The sequence below is a fragment of the Conger conger genome, chromosome 8 (genome assembly GCF_963514075.1).
Source record: "Conger conger chromosome 8, fConCon1.1, whole genome shotgun sequence".
Taxonomy (NCBI): domain Eukaryota; kingdom Metazoa; phylum Chordata; class Actinopteri; order Anguilliformes; family Congridae; genus Conger; species Conger conger.
In genome coordinates, this window is record NC_083767.1 from 33,382,590 (window position 1) to 33,401,173 (window position 18,584).

At 41.3% G+C, this 18,584-nt stretch overlaps 2 protein-coding genes across 3 annotated transcripts; one reads left to right on the forward strand and one right to left on the reverse strand.

Moving 5' to 3' along the window:
• Positions 1-1,975: 1,975 nt before the first annotated feature.
• saraf (store-operated calcium entry-associated regulatory factor) lies at positions 1,976-11,236 on the reverse strand. Its single transcript, XM_061253243.1, has 6 exons — positions 10,975-11,236; positions 10,243-10,421; positions 7,389-7,875; positions 5,856-6,114; positions 4,663-4,769; positions 1,976-4,310 (listed from the first exon to the last, which is right to left on the reverse strand). The coding sequence occupies exons 1-6, from the start codon at positions 11,042-11,044 to the stop codon at positions 4,285-4,287; spliced, it is 1,128 nt and encodes a 375-aa protein (XP_061109227.1). The 5' UTR covers positions 11,045-11,236; the 3' UTR covers positions 1,976-4,284.
• Positions 11,237-12,552: 1,316 nt separating this feature from the next.
• Positions 12,553-18,400, forward strand: leprotl1 (leptin receptor overlapping transcript like 1). 2 transcript variants are annotated; one of them, XM_061251727.1, is made up of 5 exons: positions 12,553-12,685; positions 14,492-14,567; positions 15,042-15,228; positions 15,855-15,967; positions 16,449-18,400. In XM_061251727.1, coding segments are annotated over exons 1-5 (393 nt in total). In that variant the 5' UTR covers positions 12,553-12,669; the 3' UTR covers positions 16,450-18,400. The 2 variants fall into 2 exon arrangements, with proteins under 2 accessions (XP_061107711.1, XP_061107710.1); XM_061251726.1 differs by having other exon boundaries at positions 15,855-18,400.
• Positions 18,401-18,584: the final 184 nt, after the last annotated feature.

Here is an 18,584-nt window from a genome sequence, read left to right on the forward strand (position 1 = left end):
TGTTTTGGGTTTTTTTCCCCCCTTTAATCTCCTCTTCAGGAGGTGAAATGCATGCGCAGGTCTGGTGATTGACTTGGCCAGTCTAAAAACCTTCCACTTTTTCTTCCTAATAAAGTCCTTTGTTGTGTTGATAGTGTGTTTTGGGTCATTGCAGCATGATGCAAGACAAGTTCCACCTTATTAGTTTGGATGCATTTCTCTTTTTGTAGATTTCTGAATTGATCCTGCTGCTACCAACATGAGTTACATCATCAATAAACATTAGTGAGCCACTCCAGAAGCAGCCATGCAAGCCCAAGCCATGACACTTCCTCCACCGTGCTTCACAGATGAGCAGATCGCTTCTTTCTTCACACTTTCCATCACTTTGGTAGAAGTTCATCTTGGTCTCACCAGTCCATAAAACTTTGTTCCAGAACCTTTGTGGCTCTTCTCTGTACTTCTTTGCAAATTGTAATCTCCCCTTCTGATTCTTACTACTGATGAGTGGTTTGCATCTTGTAGAATAGCCTCTATATTGCTTCTCTACAAGTCCTCTTCTTCAAGTCCACTATTCACCGTTTAACCAATCAATCGAACAGGACACATCTGGGCAACCAGAAGCACCTGTCAGTCTCATGTTCTAATATTTTTGCTCACCCAGAAATTGGGTGGTCTGATACAAAAGGTGATATGTTCTAAGTTGTTTAACAAATCTGAATACCAGGAAATAAAAGCTGAAATTTGGATCGGTCATCTGATGTACATCTTTTCACCTCAAACCAGTCAGTATATAGCAAAAACAAAATAATTGACCTTGCAGTTTCAATACTTTTAGAGAGGACTTGTGTCATTCTATCACTTCCTGTTTTACTAGAGTGAGTAAAATGATGTAACAAGCATGCAAAATCCCTTTGTCATCCATCGGCATGGGAAAAGCTAAAGAACTGTAAAGTTAGAACAGATGGCAATTGACTGTCACAAGTCGGGTAATGGTACAATAAATACACGAACAATTAAATGTACCACTTACTACTGTATGGGCTATAATAAAAATGTGTAAAACATAGGGAATGGTTGGAAACCAGTCCAGAAGAAAATGTAAGTGCATATTGTCCCAACGGATGGTAATGAATATGGTGAGAAATGCCCTAGATTACCAAAAGATCACAGTTTAAGAATTGCAGAGATTGGTCGCATTTTGGGGTCACCAAGTCTCAAAAAGAACCATATAATGAAACCTCCATGCCAACAAACTCTTTGGAAGGGTAGTATGAAGACAGCCCTTACTGAGCAGAATTAACAAAACCAATCATCTGGAGTTTGCCAAACCTCATTGGAATTATAATTGGAATAGTATTATGAGCAGATGAGACCGAGAGGAAAATAAAGCTTATCAATAGCTGTATTATTTCTTAATTTACAGCACTTTTTGTGCATATTTGTGTGTTTATGCCAATAATTCTGGAGTCCACAGTAACAAAGTTTATTATCTGTGTCACTAAATAGCCTTTCTTCTTCATTTTTATCAAAGGTGCCAGTAATTAAGGAGGCCACAGTACAGTACACTCTGTCCTATATAGCACTGGCTCTTATCCATGTCTTCAGAGAAAATCATTGCATATTAATGGTGGCATATGCCATTAGTTAGACAAGACAGACCATTTCATCAGGACAATTATAGGATGAAAAATGTAAACAGTAAGAAATGTTGGCTTCACCCATCTTTGATTTGATTTCATCTACCTTTGAAAAAAAGTTTTTTCCAGTCCATTTCCCACATTGGATGCTGATACAATGTGCCCCATAGCTGTTACAATTTGTCTTCTGCAGGGCAAATTGTAACAACTTCTGCCACCTTAGGTTGAACTGTAATTGCCAGCAATGTCCTAGAACGGTACTGATGGTCTATAATTATAGCAACGACATGCATGCAAAACAAACACCATTCTAAATGCTTTATTGGCATGATAAAGTTGTGGTCAATAAAGAAAACTCGTATCTCACTGCATTTATTGAGTAAGGGGCTCCTCTGGCCTAGGGTCTCACATTGCAGCAAACCACAAGCTGCGTATGAATTTAGAACACACACTCACATACACACCAATTGAAAGAGACTTAAAATGAGGCCCTTCATTTATGTAAATGCACAGAGTGGCTATCAAAAAATGGGAAAATATTCATGTGCAACAGCATAAAAATAGATTTCGAGCTGTGGTTCTCAAACTCGGTCCTGGGGGAACCCTGTGTATGCAGGTTTCTGTTCCAACAACAGATTCAATCCTAGGATTTGAAACAGATTTTTTCTTAATCCCATGTTTTTAATGCTTCAAGGGATTATTAACTGTCTTTTGCCACATATTAAAATTGGCTATGCATGCCATCAAGCCATGAAGAATAAATGACCCATATTTACATTGTGCTTATTGTGTTATTTTGCAAACAGCTGCATAAAAAACTGATCAAATGAAAGACTGAGCTGAATCAATAGGCTTCTAATTGGTACCTGGCCAAGAAAACTAACAACTTGGTAGACAACGAAGAATTCAAAGATGAATCCAATGATAACGAGCCAAACCTGCATTGTGTTAATTAGAAAAGAAAGAAATAAGAAAGAACTTAAACACCTGTATTCAACAGCCTAAATTGAGCAAGAAATTGGCTGTAACAAAAGCCAGCATACACAGGGTTCCTCCAGGATCGAGTTTGAGAACCACTGATTTAGAGAATGCATACCTTTTGGGGAAAAAATTCTCTTTCAGTTTTTTTTCCTCCCCTTCCAAAGAAACTGCTGCTAAACCGCATTTTGCCAAAAATAACAAAAAGTTAAAGGCATACTATGCAGGATTTTCACCATGAAAATATTTTTAAAACAAAAATGTCATACATTGACAACACTGTCTATTTTCTTTTCTAAAAATCCTCAGGCCGATTCAGGCGTGGGCCTTTTTTATTTGTGTACTTTACCTGAAAAGAATGTGCCCAATAAACTGATCCAATAAAAGGAGGACAAGAGGAGACGTGCATGGATGGGCGAGTGGTGAGCTCGGTTTGCAAGAGATTAGCCTATTAAGTAGCTGGCTAGCATTCGGTAACTAAATTCAGTTTTGTATCAGCTGGCAGGCCATTATAGCTGGGTCACACTGCATAGTGCTACTGCCGGGAACTTATGCCTAGCATCCCGGACTTTCAGGAGACTTGATAGGTCTGATAAAAAATAAAAGCGACAATGAATCGATGTGTTTGTGAGGATGCATGTTACAGAATTGTGCCTCCTTCCAGGCAGGCTAGAGGCAGACTGGCATTAGTAGTGGCTAGTATGGCTTGTATGGAAAGCTACTACAAAAGCATATGTCATATAAGAACGCGGTATTCTTTGCCCATTGCCATCACACTGTAGGCTGCAACGACCAGAATCATCTTGGGGGGGTCAGAGGGCAGTTGAGAATGGGGGCATAGATAGTATTTTGTATGTAAACAAAGGGCCGCATCAAGGCCTAAAATTCTGCATAGTCTGCCTTGAAGTCCCATAAAATGTAAATGTAATGTAAAAAATAAAATGTGCTCATCAACTTATGTTATAATGCAAAACATGGTAGTATTGGAAGCAGCCAATATATCCAGAATTTCCAAATTGTGCATTCATAAATGCCATTTCGCCTCAAGAGAATAAGCAAATAACATTGCCCATATGTACACCAAAATCTAAATACCTAATTTATACCAAATTAAATCAGCTTATTCAGTCACATTTGCATTCTGTAATATAAAGCATAAATTACATTGCATTTCAATCAGGCACTCTTATCCAGAGCAACAAACAGTAGAAAAAGCAGGATAGTAAACCAAACTCAAATCAATTCACAAAATCAGAGTATTGCATACATTAGCAATACAATGCCCAATCTATTCACACAATGAAGGCAAAGTCCTCTTTACTGTACTCTAATTCTTTACAGAAAGTCTGAAAGTTTAACAGCAGGGCAATTAAGCTATAGGAGTTACAAATAGACTAAGGAGAGCAAGTACACAGTGGTCTAAGCACACATACCATACCACACCCCACCCCCAGACACACTATTAAGCTCTTCCCCTGCAGCAGCGGGTAGCAGGCAGGTAAAACAGTGATATTCACGCGTAAACCCAGCCTTGATAACACACTTCATTTAGTCAAACTCATTTTTCATAATCGCTTCATGATGCTTTGAAACCAGATGTGACTACAGAAAATAATGTCTTCCTTCAAGGGTCTGAAGAGGATATGCCAAAGTTCATCCCAAACGCTCCACTTCAGCAATACCCACCTTATCTTCTCTTAGTCCCACCAAAACCTGAATCGACAAATAAAAAAACAACATCAAGTTTTTACATCTGCAAAATAACACCATCTTTACTGCATGCTCGCATAACAGGAGGCATTGTTGAAGCTAGGCTAAGCGCTAACCGACTGAAGAGGAATGATGAAGCTAGGCTAAGTGCTAACCTACTGAAGCGGAACGATGAAGCTTGGCTAAGCACTAACCGACTGAAGAGGAAAGATGAAGCTAGGCTAACGCTAACCTACTGAAGAGGAATGATGAAGCTAGGCTAAGCGCTAACCTACTGAAGAGGAACGAAGAAGCTAGGCTAAGTGCTAACCTACTGAAGAGGGACCATTGAAAGTAGACCGAGCTGCTGTGTTACCTGAGGCTGTGCGTGTCCCAGTGCTTGCCGGTGGTGTCTTGGGTGTACCAGAATTCCACGAATACCCAGAATTACCTGTGGGCCTGTAGGAATTTCCTGACTGCCGCCTACAACAAGCAAGAGGGAAAAAACTGTAGTTCACTTGGTGCCTTTGCCATTCCTATTCTGATAAGGTAGTGGAGGCGTCTCATACAGAAAGCGTGAGACACATGCAGACCCCCCCCCCCCCTTCCCTCCCAATTTGAAATGCCCAATTGTATTCATTAAACTACCACTCAGCCATTTTCCTCCATTTACAGATTTTTGAAGATGAAAACAGGTTAATTTACAATTATCATCTGGACTACTGCAACAAATCAAATGACAAAAACAGATGGGATTCCAGTTGCTTCCCATTAACAGGGTCCATGACCTCTGCGTATAGCAATTAGCCCACACACATCACAGGTAAAGCAGGGTGGATACTTGCACTTTGCTGCTCACCATTACCCGGTAGTGTAATAAATTATACATTTACTTTGTTATAATTAATTTCCTCAAGTTGAGTGGTTGCTTCAAATTTCTTTGCTGGCTAATGGTAGCTTTGATTAGCCTGAGACTTCTTTTCACAGAACCGATAGTGGGGACATCCCAGCTAACACAAAACATTATCACAATGTCAGTGGAATGTAGTGGCAATGTTATGACATTGACAAAACATTCCAGTAACATTGTAGGAACATTTTACATTGGCTGGGATATACAACATGGGCTGTAGAATTAGCTTCTTCCTAGTGAATTGCCTCCTAGCCGAACTAATAAAGAGATTGGCACACTGACATCAATGCAGAGATTGCCTGCAGTTGTTCTAAATATAACACTACACATTGCTTCATCCATCTCATGAAAATAGCATACCCTCTGTTCCATCCCCTCTTCTGATTGAGTGAAAGTACATACCATCATCTCTTTATTTTCCTTACACTAAATAAAGAAATAACACTAAATATAGTTTTGCCTCAGTGCTTCCCATGGTAATCGCAAATCTTTATCTGCATCACCCAGTGACGTGGCGTGTCACTAAACAAACAGTTTGAGGCCTCAATGAGTATACACGTCATCGAATGAGGCACCATGTTTGGCTGTGGTTTCATACCAAATATACACCCAGCTTTGGCGTCAAAAGGACACAGAGCACCCCCCCGCATGCTGACCTCTGACTCCCAAACAGATATCCCAGAATGCCGCCAGAGCCCATTCCGGTCCAGAATCCATTTCCTGTGCTGGAGTGGTTTTGTGTAGACTGTGATCCCATGAAGTCGTTTCTAAAACCGTAGCCACTGCTGGCCCCCGGATAGCCACTGCTGGCCCCCGGATAGCCACTGCTGGCCCCTGGATTGCCACTGCTGGCCCCCGGATAGCCTGCACTGCCTCCTGGATAGCCCGCACTGCCTCCATAGCCAGAAGAGTGATCTGTAATTCAGTCGCACAAGACAACATCCAGAGTATGAGGAACCCCAAAGGAATTAAGTATCATGCAATGAAATACATTTCTACCATAAAGCCAGAGGACCACAAAATTACAATAACAGATTCCTCGACTGGCGGCACGGATGGTGCAGTGGGTAGCACTGCCGCCTCACAGCAAGGAGGTCCTGGGTTCGAATCCCCGTCGGCCGGGGCCTCTCTGTGCGGAGTTTGCATGTTCTCCCCGTGTCTGCGTGGGTTTCCTCCGGGTACTCCGGTTTCCTCCCACAGTCCAAAGACATGCATGTTAGGCTGATTGGAGAGTCTAAATTGCCCGTAGGTTTGAGTGTGTGAGTGAATGGTGTGTGTGCCCTGCGATAGACTGGCGACCTGTCCAGGGTGTATTCCTGCCTTTCGCCCAATGTATGCTGGGATAGGCTCCAGCCCCCCTGCGACCCTGATCAGGATAAGCGGGTTAAGATAATGGATGGATGGATGGAGATTCCTCGACTTAAAACACATGATCTAATCTAAACCGTACTACATCAACAGGTGACGCTGTCATTACGTCAGTGTGTGGGGGGGGGGGGGGGGGGGGGGGGGGGTGAGATACAGTGCTGTGGAAAAAGTATTTGGCCCTTTCCTGATTTTCTCCATTGTTGCATAATTACCACACATATAGGTTTCAGATCTTTAAAGAAAATATTACACAGGGAACTGATGTAAACACAAAACACACTTTTACCATTTCATTTATTTATTTATTGAAAAAAGTGAAATGCCCAAATCACCCCTGTGAAAAGGTTTTGGCCTTAGATATCTGACACCATTCTGAGCGACTATGCAATAATAGGTGAAATCAGGAAGGGGGCAAAAACTTTTACATGGCACTGTATTGACTGGCTGGCCTACATGTAATTTGGGTTTGATGGTCGCTGGCTGGCCTACCTGTGTACTGGGATGGTCGCTGGCTGGACTACCTGCGTAATTTGGGTTTGATGGTCGTTGGCTGGCCTACCTCTGTAATGGGTTCTAATGGTTGCTGACTGGGCTATTTGTGTAATAGTGTTTGATGGTCGCTGGCTGGCCTGCCTGTGTAATTCGGGTTTGATGGTCGCTGGCTGGCCTACCTGTGTAATTTGGGTTTGATGGTCATTGGCTGGCCTACCTCTGTAATGGGTTCTAATGGTTGCTGACTGGGCTATTTGTGTAATAGTGTTTGATGGTCGCTGGCTGGCCTGCCTGTGTAATTTGGGTTTGACGGTCGCTTGCCGGTCTACCTGTGTAATCGGGTTTGAAGCCTGGAGGTGGGGGCCCCGCGTTGTGGGGGAAGCCTTGGGTGTTGGGCCCCTGAGGGCCGCCGTCGCCAAAGCGCTGATGCCTTGCGACAGGGCCACACAGGAACATCTTATACACGCCGTAAGCCAGGAGCAGGAAGAGGGCCACCACGATCAGGCCGCTGGCGTCTCCGCCCCCGTCCCCCCCGGTGGAGCTCTGGTGGTACGTCTTCTCGCCCTGGTGGCTCCTCCGGGAGTCTGATGAGCCCTGGAAGAAGCTGGAGGCGAACCCGGCGAAGTCTCCAAACCCGCCCCCGCCTCCACCCCCGCCCCTTCTCCTCTGTCGGCCCTCTTCGGTCAGCTCCAGGGCGTACTCCAGCCCACACGAGCCCTTTAGGATGTAGGGGTCATCCGGGTGGTTGAAGCCCTCGCAGCTCACCTCGATTCTTCCGAACCTGTACGCGTTGTCCATGTCGGTTTTACATTCCCACTGGACACATACAAAAATTTTTTAAATGGTTAGTGCTACTGCTTTTCATCTCCTTTACACAAACCTCCCAGTCACAAGGACAATTATTCACAAAATCTATCTTAGAGGTCTCCATTCCAATGAAGTGTTTTCTTTTCAGAGTATGAGCTCCCTGAAACAATGGCATAAGACACTTCCTTCTGTTAGTTGCTAATGGAGTTATTTATTGCCAGAAGCAATTAGCAATCTATACTGTATTGAGCCTTTTAAATCGGAGAGATACTCAGTCTTAACAGGCACTAGTGGCAGAGGATTAATGAAATGTATGCTTGTGTATGTGACTCCAAAAATATTAGTTGAAGTCAAGCATTCTAACAGTTAAACAAAAGGTACGGCGAAAGTCCACCAATAGTGTGGCTCTATACGATTACTATCTATCCATGCAGGCACGGACATACCTCTGGCCTGGATGCCATACAATTGTGCATCTTGTGACAGTACTAGTGTATAGGCGAGTGACGGGGTGCAGGTATTCTAGGTTGTGTATGTCTATTTGGACTGCTAGGTGTGCAGTGGTGGAAGTCAAGAGGATGCATGTTAAATTAATGCAATTTAATAAACAGAATATTCAATGTAGAAATACAATGGCAATGAGAAATGTAATTGGTGCACAGGTTTAGCGAGTCCCCTTGAACCATTCGACGTTTCCCTCTATATACCCAGGGCTTACAGACAAACAATGAATCATCAAGTAAAGACAGTCACAAGATGGGGCTAACAACTATGTTCCTGCTGATGTTATCTCTGTACATCTAACAAACCTGGTTAACCTCTGTAGGACAGCTGGCTGCTGACTCGCTTCGTTTGGGGGTGTGCAGACACCTCTGTACAATGTCCTACACTCTGTTCTAACAGTTCATAGAAACCTGCAAATGACAGTGACAGTAGCATGGCTCTATACTGATTTCAATCGATCTAGGTAGATATTGGACATGCCTGTGGCCTGTATAGCCTACAAATATGCAATTGTGTCGACGCTAGTCTATAGGCGAATGACTACAAGGTGCAGATATCCATGTTCTATGTGTTTGTTAAGGACTCTAAAACAGCTACAGCATAGGTGTCCAGGGATGAAAGTCAGAGAGGATGCATGTTAAAGTGAATGTAATTTACTGTGCAGACTGTTCAATGAAGCAATATGCAATGCTGAATGTGAGAAATGAATGGCTATACGCGAATGGCGTACAGGTCGTATTAGCAAGTCTCCTCTAACTATTCCATGTTTCCCCCTATATACCCAAGGCTCAAAGAGAGGCAACACATTATTTAATAAAGACATTTACAGGGCTTAAAGCAATAAAAAATTCTGTGCCTGAAATGTATTGTTCAGAATTATCAGAAATTCTCCAGTTAAGGTGGTGGCTGACCAAAGATCCCACAATTTTCTTCAATCAAAGCCCATCTCCATTAGGCTCGAGTCTTTCTGAGTTTGAATTAACTTTGCTTCCATGTTTTAGCGGATACTTTGAATTACGTGCACAGCACGAACACTGACGTGGTGACTGACAGACTGACAGTAGCTCCCTACTCATTTGATGAATAAACCGCCTTACTCGCACACCGTTGGTAACTGAAGAATGAACGTGATTGGACAGGACGCATCCAGAACAAAAACAAAGACAGGGATCGTGTTATGACATTTACATTCTAAGTCCTCGTGTTGCACGTTACAAAATAAGTGATCCTAACATATTGATATATTACACAGAATTAAATTCCTCCTGTATATACAATAATCATAGGGGATAAGTAGCAAAGTTATGCATTATATTGAGTTAGCTGGGGAGTGGTTGTTGCGTTTTCTTTGTTCTTTTTATTTAGCGAGAATAGTAATTTGTGGAAAAAAATGGCCAAACGCCTGAAATCCGTCACCCTGCCTGAGAACAAACCTGGTTAACCTTTGTCGTATAGCTAGCTGCTGACTCACAGGTAACTTGCATTACCTATGGTCCAAGATTTTTTATTCACTGTACCACACCACCAATGACACCAACCTATTTCCTATGACATCAGCTTTCCAACAACACCAAACATGTATATGGAAAACTTATACATAATACAATGCCATTCACTTCAGTAGTTTTGGGAGCATTTCACAGGGGTGGAAGAACTGAGAGGCGGCAGAATTATGGGGCAATGGGCAAGCACTGTCCCTTTATCAAACCTTGTTGGCCCTGTGTTAGCATGGTAAATACAGTCTGGTTTCCTTTTGGGGGGTTTGTTGAGTCTCTCTTCTAAAAAATCACCCAAAACACATAATAATTTGATATGTATTCTCAAATTCTCAAATGACCCACACAACTGTGGGGAAGAGGAAATAAAGCTTACCTGAACATCAACACCATCCCAGCCCTTGTTCTGACACTGAACTACATCAGGGACAAATGAACTGCAACCAGCCGACCCACCAACACACTGGAGCTGTAGAACAGGGCTTGTGCGTCGTGAAGTCGTGTATTGGCCTTTGTACAGAGTGAGCACCTGCACCTCTCGAAGCAGCACACTCCCTTTAATAAACAAAGTATTCAACATGTAGAACATCCAAACAAGCCCTGTGACTTTTCATACACAAAACCCCTGACATCTTACCCTCACCGCTAAACTGCTAAACTGCAGAGGTATAAATGAAGAAGACAATTTGTGTTGAGACCTGTGTTAACTGCACTAGATGATTTCACTTGTTTTCATACGTAATACGATTCACAGTTTTATCAATGAATATAAAGCGTTCACGTCAGTATACAATATGCATGGCTACACATATGAATCTGTAATTTGTACTATCAGATGACAGTATGACCAGATTGAAGTATGCAGAGTTATATTATGCAATGTCGTATTTAACATATCCTCATTTATTTTAAAGACAATTCTGTAGGCTAGAAAACTACATTAAATGTTAAATATTTAACATTTTCAACGCTTCGACACAACACAACTACACAATTTTTTAAATCTTTTTCAACGGTTAAATTAACATATATTCACAGATATCTCAACCTTGCAGGCATATAACGTAGGGTGCGAACACAGCGTCGAAGTGCGGCGTAATTTACTTACCTCCATCATTCCAACTTTGTGCTTGAAGAATAAGAAGACACAGTAAAGCAACCGTAAAGAAATACTTCATAGCTACACAGTTAATGTAGCAGGAGTTCTCGACGGAGATGATAATACGGGTTGCGCTACAGAGTAACGTTATAATCTGTCAAATGTTACATTTAGATTACATCAGCTTTCGTTTTCATTTCAACTAAAGATACGCTTCACTTGTTCTGCACTTCCTCTTCCACCGAAAACAAATCCCTGACGTGACGCAATTCCGGCTTTAACAGAAACGTTTCTGTCTTTCTTCTTTAGTGTTGTTTAACGGTAATAACTAAGATTTGTGTATTATCGCCACCTACTGAATATTTTACGTTATTACAATTTATTTTATAGAATACAATCAGTGAGCACTTCATTAGGTATGTATTCGACTTACTTTTTAGATTTATTAGGTCTTCTTCTGCTGTAGCCTATCAACTGACGCGTTGTGTGTTCAGAGATGCTCTTCTGCATGCCACTGTTATAATGCCTGGTTATTTGCATTACTGTCACCTTCCTGTCAGCTTCGACCGGTTCTTCCCCTCTGACCTCACCGGATGTTTATTGTTTTTCACACAATTTTTTGCGAACTCTAGAGACTGTTGTGCATGGAAATCCCAGGAGATCAGTAGTTTCTGAGATACTCAAACCACCCTGCCTGGCATCAACAATCATTCCATTGTCAAAGTCACTGAGATCACATTTCTTCCCCATTCTGACATTTGGTCTGAAAAACAGCTGAACCTCTTGACCATGTCTCCATGCTTTTATGCATTTAGTTACTGCCACATGATTGGCTGATTAAATATTTGCATTATTTGCATTAGCTGGTGTACAGGTCTACCTAATAAAGTGATCAGTGAGTGTACATGTATAGTATATACTCCCTTTTCTAAACCCCTTCTTAACCAGCTTTATTTCCCTGACGTTTGACTCCCACCAAACCCTTTTACCAAAATCTGGGTCCCTGTGTCTCATCCCCCTTCACATCAGAAATGCCCAAAATATATTTTGCTGCATGCACCACCATCCTGATTCTCTTCGACTTGGTTTCAATCTCACTAGCACAGTTACAATATAGAATTCTGAGATTGCAATTGTGGTTGGAAGGAAAACCAGCATATACAGGGGTCTGAGAGTCTGAGAAGCACTGAAATTGTGCATATAAAGTACTGTGCAAAAGGCACCCTAGATTTTTAAATATACATTTGGTCTTTGATGTATATATTATGGTCTTTGAGGTTAATGCTAATTAATGGAAATCTCACATTTGCTCTTTTCTACTGCCACACTAATGCAGAAGAGCATCTAAGATCAAGTATATATCAAAGAATCTAGGGTGCCTAAGATTTGGCTGTACAGCGTGTACAATTTTCTAGAAACGAAGGTTATCGATGTTATCGATGTTGCAGTAGTTATACTTCACTTGTCAATGCATTTAGAGAGATAAGCCTATTAAGAGATAGGCCTGCAAATGTAAGATATTACTTGGATGTTAGTTAATACTCTCAGCATCTGTGATGCGCCTTGTGTTTCTTTAGGTTTGTGACTACTGCGCATGCGTGTTAAATGACTCGGTGGTCGCTGGGAAGAAAGTGCGTTGGATGACACCACTACACACTGTATTGTAAGGATTGTGTAGTTGTATTAGTGCTTTAATTTACTAAAATGGCCGGGATTAAAGGTGAGCAGATACTGCTTTACTTAGGTATCAGTTGCCGCTTTTGGGTTCGGAAATCTAGATGAATAATTAATCCGTTTGGTATTTAATGTTAGCTAATCGTATGGTAAACGTTAGTTGCTAGCTTCTGGCTAGCTTTGAAAACACAGACACGATTGTGCATGATTTGTAATCACAATAGGCCAACTTTAACTCTCACGTTGCCAATATTATATTGTCTATGTTAAGAGTGGATCGTTGTAATAAAATTGATTGGTTAGCTAGCTAGACATGGCTAGGTAGTGTTGGTGTGTGTAATTATGTAGCTAACTTGCTAACAGTATCTTAGTCATCCAGCTAAAGTAAATTAGCCACGCTTGCTTGCTTGTGCTATTCCAAGGCTTTCCATACTTAGCTGGCAGAAGTGACTGTTTCCATTTGCAGTCGGCAGTTAAACCTTAAATGCTAGCTAATGTTATCTAAGTAGCTCCTCGCAAACACTTTCATATCCTGTGTTTGTGGATGGATCGGACTAACGTTGCTAGTAACGTGGTCCGACTGTGCTATTGTTATGCGAAAAGGTAAACACCATCTGTCTATATTACAGGGTAAAATACGCGACGCCAGTTACTCTTTGTTGCTCAATGGTAGTCGGCAAGGTTGGTTTAAATGCTATCTGGCTTGCTTCAATCATTCTCCATTCTATGTCGAAAACTGTGCGATCATCTGATCTGTCACATGAGGGTACCGGTGAAGGATTAGTTTTAAGTCCTGGGGCACAGACACTCTTTCTCAGTGAGATTTGCATTTCCCGTTAATGTAATAGAGGATTGGGGTTTCACATATTCCTCCCAAGTGTTCGAGTTATTGATTCGGTTCATATCATGCAGAAGATAATGAGTACGCGCTTATCGGCGAGAAGTACACTTTCTTTTCAGTCGGTCGTCTTTTTTGTATCCTTGACCACACAGATACTATCACATGAAACGAATGGTGCTAATGGGAATACTTTGCTACAATTTTTGAGCAGTGGATGAGCCCTTATTTACTGTTCTGCTTTATAACAATTATCCAAATGTTACTCGCACAAATCACAGTAAAGTTGGCTGCTATATTTTCAACTTCACATTTATGGTAAATGGTTGACATTTATATAGCTCTTTAGAATTGATGCTTCTCATTCACCCATTCATACACATCAACAGCGATTGGCTACCATGCAAGGCACCAACCAGTTCATCAGAGGTCTTACTCAGGGTCACTTCAACACACCCTGGGTGGGCGGTCAAACCGGCAACCTGACTGCCTGAACCAATGTCCACCAATAATGTTGTTGACAGCATGCCAGCTTTTCTAAGCTTAATGACACCACTCAGGATCTGCATCCATTTGTGAAGAGCATGCATGGTGTATTTGGTGACAGCTTTCAAACAACAGGGAGCTTTTCCTGATTTGCGGGGAGAGGTTCCCACCCAACACCTCTGGGCTACAATAAGTAGCCATGAGCTAAGTAACCATTAAAAAGCACAGGGTGTGGGATAACATTTATGCATTTTCAGACAGGAGGTTTGATGGATTATGTCTCGGATAGAGCCCTACATCTTTACAATAGGTTGTGTTGACTTTTTAAATTTAGGTTTGACCTCTTGCTTCATAGGATATGTGTACAATTGTAAACATACAATGTTGTGTTTGCATTGCAAAGGTAATGGCAATGCCCAGGATAATTCACAAGTGTGTTCTGTTGTCTGTAATACCATTGAAATGTTATACGATTTTGCTGGTTTTCCAATGGTTATAAAGTGCTCTTTGTCCTTCCTGCCACTGTAGCTCTCATCAGCCTGTCCTTTGGGGGTGCTGTTGGACTCATGTTCCTAATGCTGGGATGTGCCCTGCCTGTGTACAAGTGAGTGCTGATCTTTTCTTTTCACGCTTTTTTGCAGTTGATCAGTTTCCTGGTTTTGGAGGAGAAAGACAGTGTGTGTGAGGATGGGATGAGGGGGTGTGTAGAATGAGTATGAGAGAGAAGTGCCCACCTGTTCAATGATTTGTCAGTGCTGCATGAATCTCTTTTTTATTTATTTAACCCATGTTTAGTGTATATGGGGGCTGTGTGTGTGTGTGTGTGTGTGTGTGTGTGTGTGTGTGTGTGTAATCCCTGACCAAAATTGTCCTTTATACTGGGGATTGCGCTGCTAACTGATGAAGACTTGTTAGTGACTGGATAGATATAATTGCTCAATTGAGAACAGCGTATAAGCTTGATGCCAGCTGACATGTTTAATGTGCTTTTGGATGTGCGCAGTACGGTAATTGAGGGCAGAAGCTTAGCTCTTGCCAGCTGTAATGTGATTTTGCCTGTTCCGCTCTCCCTACGCAGTAAATACTGGCCGCTGTTCGTCCTCTTCTTCTACATCCTGTCTCCTCTGCCCTACTGTATCTCAAGACGGGTGGTGGATGACACAGACTCCGCCAGCAATGCTTGCAAAGAGCTGGCCATCTTTCTCACCACTGGAATCGTGGTGTCGGCTTTCGGGCTTCCCGTCATTTTCGCGAGAGCAGAAGTGGTAATTTTATCTCTTGTTTTCTTTTGTTTTTTTTTGCTTTATTAACTGCTGAAATCATGATTTTAGTTTTAGGTCCCACCTCTTGCATTTTTTAATTTTTATATTTGATTGTATACTGCACATTTTATGAAAACCTTTAGTTTCCATATAAAACTTTGGTCTCATAAATCTGACAATGGGTTCTGTACTGAGCTGTCAATCATTTATTTGTTTGAGCCAACCTTTTGTTTACCCGCGACAGCAGAGAAAGATGATTGGTTGAAATCATCTAGTCACTGCACTGCGCTTCCTAACCCTACACATTGTTGGGGGAGACTTTCTCTCATGGCTGTGCAGTATTATTCAGCTGCATGATTGCATTATTATTTCTGCAGTTTAGGTGACAGCCCAATCAATACATGCAGTAAACAGCAACGGTAATACAGACACTGTTTGTGTAGCAGAGCTTATGCTGTCAAAGGGTAGCACGCCGAGATGGATTAACTGATTGATGTGCATAATTATAAAAAAAGTTAAGAATAACGTTTTTGTTCAGTAGTTCTGTGCTGAAACCTCAGGCCTGGTCATTAGAGGCATCAGGAGCGACATAAGAACACATCTGAATTGTGCCTGTTTCCAAATTACAGATAGCTTGGGGAGCCTGCGCACTAGTGCTAACAGGCAACGGCATCATCTTCGCCACCATCCTGGGCTTCTTCCTGGTCTTCGGGTCTAACGACGACTTCAGTTGGCAACAGTGGTAAAGCTGCGTGGGACCTGCTTCCAAACTCTCAGACTATTGTTACTACTGCTACTGTTTTTATTATTATTGTTATTATTGTAAATGTCATTATTATTTAAAAGACCGGCCATCTGCAAACAAGGACACACACACACACACACACACACACACACAAGAAAAACCAGTGCAATAATTTTAATTGTGTTACTATTTTTCCAGCATGTTAGAAGGTGCTGGAATCTGACTTACACTCGGACAGTTGTTTATTTCTCTTGCAAACAAACTTCCCTTGAATGTAACGAACAATAAAGGGCGGCCGAGAGCTTCTCCTGGGCCCCCTCATGGCACAGAAAACGCAAGACCCACCAGGCCTTAGAGCAAGCAGCGGCTACATTTCACAGTTCCATGTTAATACCCATATACATCTGAGGACATGCGCTTTTAATAGGAAGTTAACCAAAATGTGTAACAGTCTTTCGCAATGTGGTCAACCCTTCAGATCCCGTGTCTGCGTTTGTATGCTTCACTGAAGGATGAGAAGAGTTGACCCTGTCAGAGGAGAAGATGTACACAGAAATGAGCGGTCACCTGAGGTTTGAAACCTGTACTCATCTATGAGTACATATAATGAGTGCGTACCTGGTTCAATAAAATTAAATACAGGGCTTTCCCCAATGTAGAGACTGCTTTTTACTCCCTGCACACAGGCTATCAATGTTTGCAAAACACACAATCGATTGTCTTGGTTGTTTGTCTTGAGTCAGGACTGTCCTAAACATTGACGTCATTTGATGTCAAGTGCATTGAAAGGGATTCACTGTATGTGCTGTGCTGCTGTTGACAAATTAACAGGTATTTGATAGATATAAGGCTGAGGCATTGTCCAATGCAACGTGTGCATTCATAGGCAGAACTAATGCCAATCCCTTGCTATTGTATTCACTGACATGGAGAGATGCTTGTAACAAACTTAAGTTTCAGGTGCACCATGTTCAACCGAGTCACTGCAACCTAATGAAAGTGTGTCCTGGTTCCCTGGCGACTTTTCAGAGTGCTATACCCTGGAGCCATACTCTGAAAACCCTCAATTTTGGCACATTCTTGCTTATAGTAGCACATACGCTGTCGCCTGCTTATCAAAAAATGTTTGAAAATAAATTGAAATGGCCCCTTTGTTGTTAAGATCAACGGTATGGCGAGTATTTATTTTTCAAGGGTCAGAAATGTTACCATATGACATTTTTTTGGAAAGACTGTTACATATTGTAAGTTAACGGCAGTTTAAATAGAGGAATTCTATTTGCCCACGTGAACCGCACCTTATACTCTTCACATACGACGCACTGACGCAGCTAAGTAGTGCTTTTACCTTTTCTGTTGAATTCTATGTGTTTATTCTAAACGTGTCAGTTTCTAAAATGGTGAATATTTATGTAATTACAATTTCTGTACTTTCATCTCATTATTGTTTTATGCTACTGTTGTCTTCAGAGTAGTTTCTCACCTTCATCGTTGTGACCTGGCTTATTCAAAATGTCTTGGGAGAATGCCAATTAGAAAACATGAGGGGTATTTTTTTGTTTGTTTTTGTTTTCTTGATTACAGGTTTTCTAGTGGCACCCAGATTTTAAAAAAATGTATTTGTAACGAGATAAAAGTTGAATGCGTATTTTATTGCACGTTACCCCCAACATACAGTGGGTGCACTGGGCATCAGGACACATATTTATTATTTGTTATTATTTTCCAATAACAAGCAGCCATTAGTTTGTGATGTCATATTACCTGTAGATTGAAAATCACTTGCGGATTCCAACCCACTTCCCCTCAGAAAGAAATATAATCTTATGTCAAACACAGGGAGAATTGTTTTATATACATGGGTAACAAAAGTTGATCAAAATGCTGGTTTGTAGATGACCTCAAAAGTATTATGCCTAATGTATTTTGCATCAGTGTGAACTTACCAGTTTGGGGTCAGTTTTGTTTCAATACAGTCAATTTAAATTTGTTTAAGGAAGAACACAAAATGTTCCACTGAATTGAATTAATTGAAATGCCATTGACCACAACCCTGGAACATCTGATGCAAGCTGTTCTAATGTGGCACTGTTCATACTCTTCGTCATTTCTGTCACCTTATAATTTCACTTTTGCTGTTCATCACTGTTATGTACACATAAAATGATTAAGAGTATTGTGATTTGACGAAATATTTTATGGACGTACCTATTTATACGTGTGGATGTGTTACAGCAGTGGGATTCATGGGTACAAATTTAAGTAGCATTTTGTTGATTCATGCATTTATTTTACTAAAAGCTTTGTTATCATTTGTAGTTTATTTTTTTATATCTATAAATATGTTGATCAGATGTGCCGAACCATTTCATAGTGTTGAATCTGGAATCCTTTTTGTGGGAGAAAAAATAAAGGAATCACATTTTGTAACATTTGGACTGATTGATTGAAATGATTGCTTATTATGCCGGGCTTGCTGTATTCTGACATTACTGTCTTGTATTGCGTTTTTTTAATTGTTTTTATATAGCTATAGGATTGTTTACAGTGTAAAATCTGAATTGGTAGACATTATTGACATCTATTTATTAACCGAATGAGAACGCAGCCTTGC

Bases quoted from the DNA above. Each gene is read 5' to 3' on its own strand.
- saraf (XM_061253243.1), bottom strand. From the start codon at position 11,044: ATGAAGTATTTCTTTACGGTTGCTTTACTGTGTCTTCTTATTCTTCAA. The intron at 10,422-10,974 runs GTAAGTAAATTA...TGTTTATTAAAG, and splicing joins ACAAAGTTGGAATGATGGAG to GGAGTGTGCTGCTTCGAGAG. The intron at 7,876-10,242 runs GTAAGCTTTATT...GTATGTGTCCAG, and splicing joins GGGATGGTGTTGATGTTCAG to TGGGAATGTAAAACCGACAT.
- leprotl1 (XM_061251726.1), top strand. The intron at 14,568-15,041 runs GTGAGTGCTGAT...CTCCCTACGCAG, and splicing joins TGTGCCCTGCCTGTGTACAA to TAAATACTGGCCGCTGTTCG. The intron at 15,229-15,854 runs GTAATTTTATCT...TCCAAATTACAG, and splicing joins TTTTCGCGAGAGCAGAAGTG to ATAGCTTGGGGAGCCTGCGC.